The 14,630-nt window shown below is 36.6% G+C and overlaps 1 protein-coding gene across 2 annotated transcripts; it reads left to right on the top strand.

Annotated features, from left to right (window-relative positions):
- The first annotated feature begins 2,013 nt into the window (after nucleotides 1-2,013).
- Nucleotides 2,014-14,391, top strand: LOC107097311 (excitatory amino acid transporter 1-like). Of its 2 annotated transcripts, none has more exons than XM_015394413.1 (11): nucleotides 2,014-2,126; nucleotides 5,133-5,399; nucleotides 5,496-5,633; nucleotides 6,230-6,437; nucleotides 7,558-7,600; nucleotides 7,695-7,823; nucleotides 7,905-8,089; nucleotides 8,262-8,495; nucleotides 9,597-9,791; nucleotides 10,955-11,089; nucleotides 13,563-14,391. In XM_015394413.1, exons 1-11 carry the CDS (start codon nucleotides 2,120-2,122, stop codon nucleotides 13,759-13,761), a joined length of 1,740 nt encoding a protein of 579 aa, XP_015249899.1. In that variant the 5' UTR covers nucleotides 2,014-2,119; the 3' UTR covers nucleotides 13,762-14,391. The 2 variants fall into 2 exon arrangements, with proteins under 2 accessions (XP_015249899.1, XP_015249900.1); XM_015394414.1 differs by lacking the exon at nucleotides 2,014-2,126 and adding an exon at nucleotides 4,286-4,478 and having other exon boundaries at nucleotides 13,563-13,761.
- The last annotated feature ends 239 nt before the right edge of the window (nucleotides 14,392-14,630 follow it).

Here is a 14,630-nt window from a genome sequence, read left to right as displayed (position 1 = left end):
ATCTATCTATCTATCTATCTATCTATCTATCTATCTATCTATCTATCTATCTATCTATCTATCTATCTATCTATCTATCTATCTATCACATTTTTTACTTGTAATTTAGTAAAACTACTCCTCCAAAAGCTTGTTTCCTTTTATGCTTTTTTTTTACCCTCATGTTTTTTTCCATGTCCCATCGTAACTGATTATAAATTGTTCATATTAAAGTAAATTCAAATATCAGCCAAACCTAACCTGAGTAAACACGAACAGCTGTTTTATAATGATGATGTCATCTATGAAGGGGAAATGCTATTCAAATTTAGAAAATGTGTTACAGAAAAACAATCATTCATACATTGAAACATAGTGACAGTAGTGTGATGTCCAAGAACTGATTTGCCGCTTAAAGGCCTCAACAAGTTGCTTTACCCCTTAATTCTCCACAAAGTCCGGATCTTACTTTGTTGAACGTAAGTAGAATAGTTTTAAATGGGCTATTGATGGTTAGATAGTCTAATGTGGCTTATTATCACAGTTACACTGAGAGTAGTGGGTTGAAATTCTTCCACAGTGTTTTAAAGGAAGGATTGCCAGTTTTTAGAAATGCTTGAAAGCTGTTGCAGCTAAATGTTGCACAGGTTATTGGGTCTGAAAGGTGGCTGACTACTTTTCCACATGGATATCGGCAATAAAAGACACCTTAATGACTAGATCATTTGACCTCATAAAAAACATTGCTTAACCATTTGTTTCACTAAGTCTGGAAATTAAATGAAAAAGTAAGATGTTTTCGAGCTGCAATATACTTTCAAAATATCAATGATTTTCTTAAGAAATGTTGTGTCTATTTATGATCGGTTATAATTTTGTCCCTATTCATCTTAAACCTTTTCATTAAGTGATGAGAAGGAAATTGAATTAAAGTATAATTCCCTATCTTCCTGTTCAGGTATACACGTTATATACTCAAAATTTATGAAATGGGAGTTAACACACTCGTGCTGACACTCTGCCTACACTCCCATTTTATCTATAACCTGTATTATTGTCTAAGAGCATTTATTGCAAATGAAACCACTAGTCATGACTAAAGTTTAAATTGGAATTTAAGTTCAATATATATAAACAAATTTAAAGTATAAAAACATCTATCTTGACAAGAATTGAGATCATTTTAAAAAGCTGAGAGACTTCTCATTCTACCTTTCTTTTGACATGCTTTTCTTCTTTTCTTTCTCCCGTATTTTAAGCCTACTATATGTAATCCACATCCTAACTTTTTTCCAATTTATTAATAGATTACATAAACCTGAAGCAGAAACACAGAGCACTGCAAAAACAATAAAAGATTAGTAAAATATCTTAATATGAGTTTTTACTTATAATAAGTGTATTTATCCATGATTTAAGTAGCTAAATAAGATGATCTGCTGATGAAAAGAGTATTTTTCAATTTTAACTATTTTAAGTAGATATTATGGACTCGAAATAAGAGATTGTGGTTGTTTTTTCTTATTTTTAATGCAAACTGCCTGCGTCCCACTTACCTGCTCAATTCAAGAAAAAAATGCACTTATTTGAAGAAAAATGTACCTACTTTAAATTTTGCTAATTTTGCCGTGTGTTTTAATCAGGAGGCTAATGTCAGTAGTTTTACATGAAAGCTGGTATACTCAGACATCATTTTTATTGCTGATATCAGACCGATTTCTAGTATCGACATTAAATCAGGACATTCCTAAAATATATATAGTGATTACACTAATTCATTGTGATGCATAAATGGGTGAATAGTAGTATTTTTTGGTGCAGGTTGTTGTAGAAGTATTCTGTAAAATGTTTTCTATGTCGTCAATGTAGCCCTTTGTACTCATGTTTCACTTACAGTAGATGCAATGAAAGGTTGTCTGTCCTTTGTGCGTGTGTGAATGTGTGTGTTTCAGGTGGATGTGTGGATGTATGAGAAGGTCAGACCATAGGAGAAACCTTTTCATGTCTGTCTGTTTGGGAGCATAGCATGTTAAACATTGTGCTGCTCATATGAGAACCATACACTTTGCTGTGTGCGCTCGTTAAGATCTGACCGTCTCCTGACTTCAGTTGGGCTGCTTGAAAGTGACTTTCTGAAACCATGAGTGGTGAGTAGTTCATGGGCACCTTAAATTATACCGGGCTCTCTATGAGAAATATCTATCTAAAGCTTTATGCTCAATGTTAGAAATCAATTATAGAAACTGATATATTTGTACAGGGGGCATGTACCTGTTTCATTTTAAGGAACCATTAGTGTTTCCTTGTTGAAGCTTAAATTGAAGTTATATTTGTATCATACAGGACATATAGGCAGTTTGAAAGTATAGTTTTGTGTATTTTTTAAATTGCTGGTCTGATTTTCCTTTTCTGGGTTTAAAATATGCTTCACCTTCCAGCATCGATCCAATCACTTATTTTTGAATGTTCTCATATGCAGTGTTTTCCCATATCTCTAAGTTCAGTTGTTTGTATTGTGACGTAGATTATCTTGTCTTGTCTTGTTGAAGACCCTACAGATATGCACTTGGGTTATGTTTTAGTGTATTCTGGCTTTTTGGTCATCTCAGTTTTCAGATTTTATTTTACTGTTATTAGCTATTCATCTACTTGGCTAAATGATATTGCAATCTTTTGATTGAAACAGGTTTGTTTTAAAGCTAGCCCAAGGCACTCTCTGTAAAACAGTTTTCATTAAAACTACACTGTTACAGGCTTTGACAAGATTATGGTCTAAGCAAAATGGTTGTGAATCTATAGAGGCTTTAAATTTCATAATGTCTGACTGACTTTAAGCTGAAGGGAACTAATTCCTTTAACCTTTCTTGATCTGGATCAACATAAACTTGATATATTGTTCCTTTAAAGAGAAGAAACAGTCTGATTAGAGTGATGTATACACATGGTTTTAAAGCATAGACTACTCTTTGTTGGTAGATTTTTGTTTTTGTTTTTAAATAAATGATAATAATAAAAAGCATTTGAATAGAAACAAATACCAATTAATAAATTGGCATTTATTGCCATTTTATTTAAGCCTACTACTCTACACACAAATAAAGCCAAGATACCTTTTGTTACCAATGTATTATCCATTATTATTATTATCCATTTTGGTTGTTATGATTAATTGTTAATTTTATTTGTTTATATATTATTTCGATAGGATTTAAGTAATTTTGAGTTTTTTAATTGATTCTTGTTATGATTCCTGCTTTGGCTCTCTAACTGCTATAAAATATGACACAATATGACACTTAGTTAAAACAACAAATATGAAAGGATTTTGAAAAGATATTAGCCGAATTTTAGGGGGCCATTTAAATACAGAACAGTTCACTACGGGTGTACTAAACTTCAAAGATTCTAGATAAGGGACGCTAAAATGTACAGACATTTTATTTGTGCATGTGTGCAACACATCAGCATATTGTGTTTTACTGGCAGTTTGAGAGTGGCATATAAGGTCATAAGACATTAGAGGTAAAAATGACAATGATTATTTATAAAATACTATTTATAATGCTAAATACCATTTACAGTGCTCTTGTCATAGTTATTTTAAAGTGCCATGAACATTAAAAATGGTACAATCATAAAAATAACAAAAGTTAAAGCTAAATATATAAAGGAAAGTACCAAATGGATTGTTCTCTTCACAAGCTCTGCTATGTTGCGAGTGAAAATCACCCTGCTTTTTCTTTAAAGGTCTGGTCTGCAAGATTGCACCTTTTTTTAAGCAGCTTAAACCTTGTGAAAACCAGGCCTCTTTGTGTCATATCCTCAAAGGCTTGCATGTATAAAAACATGCACAAGCTCTATGGTGTTTGAAAAGCTGATCTACTAACTACCAAATTGAATAGCCGTGTGTAAAATCAGTGAAACATCAGTCGCAACAATTTAAATGTATTTGCCTTTATAAGTATCTGAAACATATGCTCATGACAAAATGTGCATTATTTAATATTTTCTCTTTGATTTCAGTTTCTGCTCTTTGCAAATATAAACCTACTGCTCTCAGTCACATGGACTAGTTAAAACAAACAGCATTCTCACCTTACAATTAGATGCAGAAATTGGAAGAGGAAATAGGCTGCTAGCGGCTCTGCAGAGTAAAGCAGAAATACAACTAACAAGAGCTAAGCCAAACTTTCACTTATGCTTCATTTGGCTTTACAGTCTAGCTTTAAACAGACAGACAGATAGATTGGTTGATTTGAACCAGTGTAAAATGCTGATATGAAAAATTTGAAATGACTGCAGGAACTTCACTGAAGTGAAGGCATGATTTGGCAGTAGTTAGATAAACAGATGTCTCAGACGTCACGGAGTTAAAGCGCGGGAAGTCTAGTCTGTTTGCAGAGGGTGTAGTTAAAGAGGAAGAGGTTTGGAAGCTAAATAGGAAGAAGCAATACGAGCAGCCACGTGTTTCTACTTCCATAAAGATAAAGACAAACACGGTAAGACTTAAAAGAGCTCTATTATTTCACATTGTTCTGTGACAGCTTTTTAATTCAGGACATTTAAAAAAGAACCCTTACTTTTTTTTTTTTTTAGCTTTATCTCACTTTAGTGATAATTTGGGAACCTAGTGATCTCAATGTAGGTAAAGGCAAAACTTAAAAAAAAAAAAAAAAAAAACTGCCCATAATTAAAAAAAGGATCATAAATCATAATGGATTTTATTTCACAGATAAAATAAGGTTGTTAATATTAAATATAAATAGACCTGTAACATGTTCTGTATTGTATACAACTAAAGAGATGTACTTTCATAGTTAGAGAACAGATGAATAGAAAAACGGTTTGCCAAAGACTTTGTGTTTCACTTTGCTGCTTGCACAATCTTCTCAAACAGAGGACTGAAAAATAGCCTAATGGTTACTTTCTGCATATAAAGGAAATTTGTAATTATTGTATAATTACTTCCATTTGATTTTTGACATTTTGGTTAGAACTGATTGAAATGAGGTTTTGTGGAGTCTTTTGACAAAACATAAAATAATTTTAATTAACAAGAGAACAATCATAAAATGCCTCCTGAGATGTATAACATGTATATCTGAGACTGAACATAGAGGAGGGACAAATATTCCTTATTTAACTTCTTTCAGTTTCACACGAGACCTGCCTCCTAGACCAGGTGTTGGAGCTTATTATGAATGAGAAGCCACCCAACAGTGCAAGTCTTTTCTTAAACGAGGACACAGAAAAACCACCTTCACCGGTCAAAGCTGACCTTAGGAGACGCCTTTGCCGAGCCATGGAGAGGAAAGCGAGCAGCATGAAGCAGAGGATTGGCTCCATTGGCAGAAAAAGCGTCAAAGGTTTCCTCAGGAGGAACCTGTTTGTTTTGTTCACCATCGCTGCTGTAGCTCTGGGTCAGTGGAGATTTAACAACATATTCTCAGTGAATGTTTGTATTACTTGGATCTATTTTACTTTATTTGATATTTTTTGTGTGTGTGTGTGTTCAGGTGTAATCCTAGGCTTCGCTCTGCGCCCACACAACCTGTCCATGAGGGAAATAAAATACTTTTCCTTTCCTGGGGAGCTGCTGATGAGAATGCTGAAGATGCTGGTGCTGCCTCTGATTGTTTCCAGTCTGGTCACAGGTTGGCATCTAATTAATACTCAGAAACAACCTATTTCATATTTTAATCATTTAAATGGTTTTAATATTTTAGATTATTTTTAGGGGGTGTGGATAAAAATTGATTTGGTGATATATCGTGATATATTATTGATTTTTCAGTTTCTAATATCAAATTTATAAAAAAAACAATAAATTTTACCTAAAATAACAAGGGAAAATAGCTTACCTTCGCAGCGCCATATCTGTAGTTGAGGCAGTCACAGTGGAAGATGTGGATTGACTCAAACCCCAAACAACATAAATACCAAAATAACTTAATGATCAATATCTTCTGATAAGCATGTACAGTACTTGTTTTTTCATCTATACATTTAATTTTGACAGCTGGGAAAAATACAGCAATTAATAGTAATATTGTAATTTTGTGATATCGTATTGTTACCCAAGTATTGTGACAGATATCGTATCAAAACACACATGCCAATACTCAGCCTTCCTTTTTTTGTTGAATGTATTCTATTCAGAAATTAGGAAAACAAAGATTATTTCCTCAGTATTTGGTATTTTTTTTTAAGTTTAAAGATCCAGCAAACAAATAACTATCTCATGTCACAGGTATCTCCTCATTGGACAGAAAGGCATCAGGCAAAATGGGTGTACGCGCGGTGGTCTACTACATGGTGACCACACTGATCGCAGTGTTTATTGGTATCGTGATTGTGATGATCATCCGGCCGGGCAGAGGCAGCAGGGACAGTCCAGTGGTGAAAAATGGAAATATTGAACCGATTCAAACTACAGATGCTTTTCTGGACCTCATCAGGTAAGGCCTTGGAGGTTTCGAGAGAGCAATGTTTTTGCCAAAGATATGAAATGTAATGTTATTTGAAGCGTTCTGATAAATCTAAACCTTTTTCTGATCTTAAAAGGAGAAAACTTGGTAAATATTGTTTTTTGTATTGACTGTAAACTAAAACATAAAAACCTATTTGTTAAAATAAATTTAATTCAATTCAACAATACCTTATAATTAAGCAAACAGAAAAAACAGGAAAATAGACTGGGTGCAAGAGTTTTGTATATTCTTAAACTTATGCTTTAATGTTGCTCTCTGGTTGGAGTCTATCTGCATCTTGTTTTTACTATATTTCCATCTCCACCTTATGACTTAGAAATAGACAAACTTTATGAAATTTCGATGCATACAATTTTTTCAACAGTGAATGAGCAGCTTAGCCGTGAAATGAACATTTCCATTTATAAAGTTCCGCAGAGATCAGAATGTAAACAGTGTAGGAGAAAAGGAAAACCAGTTTAAAGACATGATGGAAAACGCATTAATAAAAAAAACTAATAAATGTGATGCAAAATTCAGTGGAACATTGAGTTGTGCTCTATTAAAAGAGATTATAAAAAAAGCAATGTAGTGCAAATATGATGTTTACAAGTGTGATGCAGATTGCTTGATTAGAGTTTCTGATGGCAGCGGGGAAAAAGCTGTTACAGAAATTGCCTGACATGCATTGAATGCTGCAAAACCTCTTCCTGATGATGTTACGGGCTCGGGACACGCAGCGCTGGAATGAAATCTTTTATGGAGGGAAGAGGAGCCCGATGATCCTCTCTGCTGTCCTTTTGAAACATGTGGGCCAGTGGTTTACTATCCTGCTGCTAAAGAAAAACCCCGTTACTAAAAACGTTTAAACACTTCTTCAACAAAGTATCAGTGTAGTTTAGTTTGCTTTCCTTTGAAATGTTGAAATAAAAAAATGTCACTCTAAAAGTTTATTGTTTCTTTTATGACAGGAAATACACATTTTAACAGGAATCTGAACACTGCTTACATCAAATGTGCTACATAAGGTTATTACAAAGTCATTTGTGAAATTAAGTTTCAACAATGTATTTTTCACCCATCTGGAGTTTTTTTTCTTTCCATCTAGGAACATGTTTCCCCCCAACCTAGTAGAAGCATGCTTCACTCAGGTAAATCTATTTTTTTCCTCTTGGAATGTATGGTCATTTTCATACTGAAGTATTAGTATCTCTTTGATAACTTGAAATATGGGTTTCTCTGCAGCATAAAACAGTGTATAAGAAGATCATTCACACAAGGAATGTGACAGTGACTCTAAACCTCACCAACATTCTCAACATAACAGACTCTCACCTGAATGAAAACCTCAGCAGGGTGCTCCACACTATACAGGTCAATTCAAATTTAGGACTGTTTGGAAGCTTAAAGTCGTTCTTCTGTGTTATAAACTACTATTTCTGTTGTGTTCTGTAGGAGACAGTGGAGGAAACAGTCCCTGTGTCCGGGTCCTCAGCCGGCGTGAATGCCCTGGGTCTGGTTGTCTTCTCCATATGCTTTGGCCTGGTCATTGGCAACATGAAAGATCAGGGACAGGCTCTTAAAGAGTTTTTTGACTGTTTAAATGAGGCAATAATGAGGCTGGTTGCCATTATTATTTGGTAAATAAAAGCACATTTGCTGCTCTTAATGTCAAATTTGTTTTCTGACTTAAATAAAAAAATGTTACCTGTAATGGAAAAACATATGTAGAAAAATTTACAATCTACAGCTTTTTTAATGTGTGTTTACCCCAGTTAGCAATATTTGTGTCTGAACGATCTCCCTTTGCAGGTATGCTCCTGTTGGAATCCTGTTTTTGATCGCTGGAAAAATAGTGGAGATGAAGAATCTGGCAGAGGTGGGCGGTCAGCTGGGGATGTACACAGTATCTGTCATTGTGGGTCTTCTAATCCATGGACTATTTGTCCTGCCGCTGCTCTACTTTGTGGTTACCAGAAGAAACCCTTACAGTTTCATTGGCGGCCTGCTCCAGGCCCTGATCACTGCTTTAGGGACATCCTCTAGGTGAGTTACAATGTGTTCCTTAGTGTTATGATTTCTCTTTTGCGTCCCACATCCTATTGATGTAGAATGCAATTCATATTTATTCATGCAGTCACAAAACTGCTCATCTCCTTTGCTAATTTATTGAAGACTTTTTAACTCCCAGAACACTCTGAGGTGTAAATAAGATCGCAGAAACGGATCCCTGATAGTATATTGCATTCATGTTTGATACATGGGTGAAATGTAGCCAAAATTAGAATGATTGGTTAGAAAAAGGCTTCTAACCAATCTTTCAAAACATTCAAACGTCTTTAAACTTGGAAACAAAGTCCATCCATTCATATGTTTTTCCCAAGCGGAGTCACAAGGGTTGCTGGTGCCTATCTCCAACTGTCTATGGGCGAGATACAGGGTACACCCTGGACAGGTCGCCTGTCTATCGCAGGGCAACACAAAGACAAACAGGACAAACAACCATTCACTAAGGATGAGTTAGAGAAGCCAACTAACCTAATAGTCATGTTTTTGGAATGTAGGAGGTAGCTGGAGTACCCGGAGAAAACCCACGCATGCTCAGGGAGAACATGAGAACATGCAAACTCCATGCTGTAAGGCAGCAGTGCTACCCACTGCACCGCCTGAAAGTCCAGTAGACTGCTTTTTAACTTTTTTGAAAAGCTAGTAGGGGTTGTTCACTGTGTTAAATATCAGTTCTTAATAGATGCCTTGCACATCTTAAATCTGTTTCTTGGTCCAGACACCAAAGTTTAAAAAATGTTAATCTCCTTGCTTTTTCAGAGCTTAATGATCTGCTCTTATTTTATTTACCTATATTGCTGCACCAATACATCTTTAGCATGCATGATGTAGGACACTGTACCTAGAGGCTGTCTAAAAGGTTTGGAAGTGTTTATATGGCAATAAGTCTGATAATTCCTTCAGGACAGCATCTTGGAAATGTCTTTAAGCAGGTTGTCAGTGAATAAAAGATATGTTGTCCTGTTGGGCCTATGGCCATCAAAGCCCAATTATTGACATGGGAAAAACAATGGATGGCTGATGAGCTGTTACCACAGGCACCATAATCACTCCATCTTTTGCTCTATCTCTCTGTTTCAGCTCTGCTACACTGCCCATCACTTTCCGATGTCTTGAAGAAAACAACCACGTTGATAAACGAGTGACACGCTTCGTCCTTCCTGTGGGAGCCACCATCAACATGGATGGGACTGCCCTGTATGAGGCTGTGGCGGCCATCTTTATCGCTCAAGTAAATGACATGGACCTAAACTTTGGGCAGATTCTCACCATCAGGTTAAATATTTTTTACTTATATCTAACACTAAAATACAAGACATGAATGAAAGAGTGGAATCAATATTTAATCAAAATGGTCATATTTTTTCTTTTGACAATTTGTTTTTTATCATAGTATAAAACTTTTGTATAATATTACTGATTAAAAAGATCAATAATATAGACAATATAATTCCTAAATGCCGGAATGCCTGTTGTAGACTAAAAAACTCATTAAACTAAGCCTAATGTATGTTGTATTTTTTAAGCTATACCCCTCAAAGATTTGTGTCATTATTCTACAAATGTTTTCTATAACACCTAGTTAAACTTTTTTTTGTTCTCGTTGAACTACAATTATTCATTTGTTATTGTGATTATAGAATAGAATAGAAAATCTCTTTATTGTCCCACAATGGGGAAATTGTGGTGTTTACAGCAGCAAAAGGTTAGTAGAAGTGGTCACACAATATGCATGTTAGAAAAGTGTATAAAAACAACATTTAGGGACATGAAACAATAGAGTGTTGTATGGGTTCAGTGTTTTTACAATATAAATACTCTGTACCTGGAGAATAAAAAAATCAATAACAGCTGTGGACATGCTTACAGTAATGGATATGTGAAAAATAGCAGCAACACCAGAGATGTGCAAAAAAATGACAGAAGCATGTTATTTAACTGACTAAGACAGAAACTGCAAAAATCTGCATCAATGTAACAACTTATTGAGGTTGTTATTTTTTTAAAAGCATGGATATTTGAATAAAAACTACAACATTGTATGACTGATAAAATGATTTCTAGTAGAAATTTAGGTTATATCAGTCTATTGGAAGTCAACAAACTTTCCAAATAAAGTGAACAAGAAGAACATGTAAAGTGAAAAAGAAAATCCAGATTTAGTTGCTTTATCTTCTTAACTAAAGGTTTGTTCTACTTTCTTACAAAGACAAACTGACTGTATAATATGATTTTCAACAAGATATTGCATTAGTTATGTTTTCTCATTAAAGTATCCTAAATGTGGAGTGAATGTGTAACACATTTGTAGTAGGTTGTGTAAAAATACCATGTTTGGTTTCATCAAGCTACTACTCCCACTAGGAGTGCACATGAGCTGTGTGTCTCTGTATTGAATGTCTCCACTCTCTTCTCCATCTCTCCCACCTCCCACTCAGTATCACAGCAACGGCTGCCAGCATCGGAGCAGCAGGCATCCCTCAGGCTGGCCTGGTGACCATGGTGATCGTATTGACATCGGTGGGGCTGCCCACAGAGGACATAACACTGATCATCGCCGTGGATTGGTTCTTGTGAGTCCCCATAAATGTCAGCTTGACAGCGATTGGTTTGGGACTGTGTCAGCCTAAATGTCATTGTAGAGCTTCATAGAGCTCAGAAGCTGCACATCTTCAAAGGTTATTGATACATAATGCAGAGCAACCGATTAGAATGCCCGGGAGGATATTTGGAGTTATTAAATGTCGATGTTTTTGGTCACCCAGGCATACTCAGTTTTATTGTGTTGAGGGGACTTGATAAGAAAAAAACCCAACAATTCAATTGACTTGACTAAAGATACATTTGTCCAGTACAAGGTTAGGAATGCTCTGTTTAGTGTGAGATACTCCAGTCCGGGTTTGCTTAGTCTCATGTTTTAGACTCAACCACAGATTTAATATAGTTACAGTAGCAGCAATTCAAAATGGCCCTTCCCAGTCAAACACCAGCTGAATGGCAGCCCACTTCCCTGCAACTCCCAGCAGAATCCCTTCCAACTTCCAGCCACTGGAGTGACCCCTTCCTTCTCCTGGGTGTGCATATTTTTTTACTCTCCACCCTTTCACTTAATTACAGGGAGATGGAGCTTCTCTTTAGAGCTCAATGTCCACAAATCATGACAGAAAGAATATTTTAGTACAAAGATAGATGTTTAAAAAGGAATTGTAGGGGACCAGCCAAGGACCAGCCAAAGGCCCATCAAGGAAAGTGGGGACATTTTGAATGGCTACTACTGTACGAAATGAAGTAACTATTAAATTTGGCTCAGCTAGGAAAGGAAGACCAATTACACCACAGCCTTTTCTTATAAAGTACTTATGCAGTGTGCAGCAACGGGGGGTGGGGGGGTGGGGGGTGTTAGGGGGTTTACCATCTCTCTATTTTGTCTCTAGCTTGTTGTGCCATCTTTTGCGAGCTCCCACCTTACCCACAGATTTCGATATGCTGGTTCTAAACATTTATTTATTTATTTTATTAATTTTTTTATATATATTTACTTTTTATACAGTGTCCTGTCTGGCAATGTGGCAATAAGGATAATTGTCTTGATGCCAAAAAAGAGCCCAACAGATTTTACTTTCAGAAGTGGAGCAGTACGGCTATCGCCATAGTGTTCCACATGTTTTATGCATATTAATTGCTGTATTATAATTCACGGTAAGAGTATCACAGATTTTTTGGACACTGCAATGTAAATAGAGCAGGAAAGGAAAATCAGGAGAAAAAAAAAAGGAGAAAAAGATTAAAGAAAGAGGAGATAACAGGGAGATAATGATAAAACATTTTCAGTCTGCTTCATCACCTGCAAAGAGATGTAAAAAGAACAGCACAACCAACAGATATAGTATAAGAGATACAATAAAGTATCACCTTGATACTATGGCTGAAGTATAAGTAGTATTATTTAATCTCACATCTATACTGTGGTAGCTGAAGATAAAAAATATGGGCTTCCTATATGGAAGTGAATCTCTGAGTACCAGGATCCAAGCACCTGTAGTTGTTTGTGAGAGTGCACTTGTGCATGTAAAGTTTATCCAAAAATAAATGCTCAATAGTTGTTGTGAAGAGCTGAAGACGCGCCCCTCCAGAGGGTAATCCGACCCCCCACCAAGGGAGGAGAAGATAGGACCCCGAGGAAATTCCCCAGCCACCACAAAGGTAGAGCCCCCGGGAGCTACGGGGACGAGTCTGCAGGCTCCACTGGCAGCCAGCCACCCCGAAGTGGATCCGGCCATGGGCCTTAAGGGACCCAGACAGCCAGGAATATGCCAGTACCAGCCTGGGCATCCACCCCTAAACACCGAGCACCCCCAATGCACCCGCGAGCCCAGGCGCCAGCCAGCGGAGGGAGAACAGGACGGGGGAAATGTGCTCCACACTTGGCAGAGACATGAGATGTTCTTGGGAGAGGCAGCAGTTCAGACCCCAACCTGACAAACACAACAACTACAAAAAAATACAGTCTCAATCACGCCTACCTGCCCTAGTGCCCCCACTTGCAACACACAGTCTCTGTGAGGAGGAACAAACAAAAAAAAAAAAAAAACACGGGCGCAGATTCACACATAACACTCACATCCAATAATCCCAGGACCGAGGACCCAGCAGTGCCGGTGGCCGGTCCCCGGATTACCGGATGGCCCAATAGGTAAACCTAACACCCAGATAGGAGGGAGGAGAGCGGTGTCACCGCCAAACTAACCCATCTAGTTCCTGCTTCGGACCCGGCCCATCGCCCTGCACCCGGACCAGACGACCCCCAGTAAAAGCCCCCCCCAGGGACGGGTCCCACATGTCCCGCACAGGCCACCCAGCCAGGGACCAATCCGTTATGGTTTCTGTGCCAACAAATATTGTCAGAAAGGGATTTAGTACCTTTACAATGAGCAGGACCAGTTCTACAGGCCTTATCTATCCTCCCATCTAGAACCGTCCATGTTAATGTACTTGCCTTCTTTTATTTATACCATCTGATATTTTCTCATTCTGTGAATATTACAGAGATCGCTTGCGCACCACTACCAATGTACTGGGTGATTCCCTTGGTGCCGGCATCGTGGAATACCTTTCACGTGAAGAACTGCAGAATCAAGATGCTGATTTGCATAACTCTGTGATTGAGGAGAACGAGAAGCCGTATCAACTCATCTGCCAGGACAATGACATCCTCAACCACCTGAACAGTGAGACCACAATGTGAGGACAGCTGTTTTCACTTGACAGAACTTTATAAATAAATAACATTTTACAGAGGGTGAGAGTTTTTGACCTAAAGAAGTTTCTAAAGGAAGTGATAAATGAAATATATCAACTAGCGGCATCTTGTGCCATAACTGCAATAAGGCTTTCTTAAAAAAATACTGATCCTATCCTAGAAAGCTAAGGTAACATAAATTGGATGCAAATGATGTGCAGTTTACATTCAGAAAAATGTATTTTATTACTATAAAAACATACTATGATTATTGCTTTTCTGACAGATTTTAGCCTGTATTTGGATGAATTATATGGTTTATAATCTATGAACTTCAGATATTGGGAATTTGTTGTTTCTTTTTCTTCCTTATAGCATGACATTCAAGCATTGAATCAATTTCTTTACTAGGATCAGCACTTACTACCAACATGACTTCCTTTATAAAGTCTTTTTCTTTTTTAATTCTCTTATATTGACTACCTCTCCTATGGTAGTTTTATGAGTTTCCACAAAACACTCATTTACAGCAGATTGTAAATATGAATATAAAATTAGATTTCAGTTTCCTTACATAACTTAAATCAAAGACTTTGGATGTACTGGACTGTTTTACACTTAAAAAGTGTGTAGTAACTTGATACTATAGTGTTTTTTTGTTTTGTTTTTTTGTTTCTTTTAGATATTTTTTGATGTCCAATATTTATTTGGTGCTATTGTAACCCTGTCATTTTACAAGATTGGCTTCTGCAAAAATGCTTGAACTGTTATTTTTAACTAAGATTGTGCAGGTTTTCATTATTTCCTGTATTTAAGTATGCCATTCTATTATGTAAACCAGTAACTTATCATCATTACATGAAAACTGAAACATG

This window comes from Cyprinodon variegatus, unplaced genomic scaffold (assembly GCF_000732505.1).
Source record: "Cyprinodon variegatus isolate N-32 unplaced genomic scaffold, C_variegatus-1.0 Scaffold684, whole genome shotgun sequence".
In the NCBI taxonomy this organism is placed as follows: Eukaryota; Metazoa; Chordata; class Actinopteri; order Cyprinodontiformes; family Cyprinodontidae; genus Cyprinodon; species Cyprinodon variegatus.
This window is presented reverse-complemented; position numbering and strand designations above follow the sequence as displayed.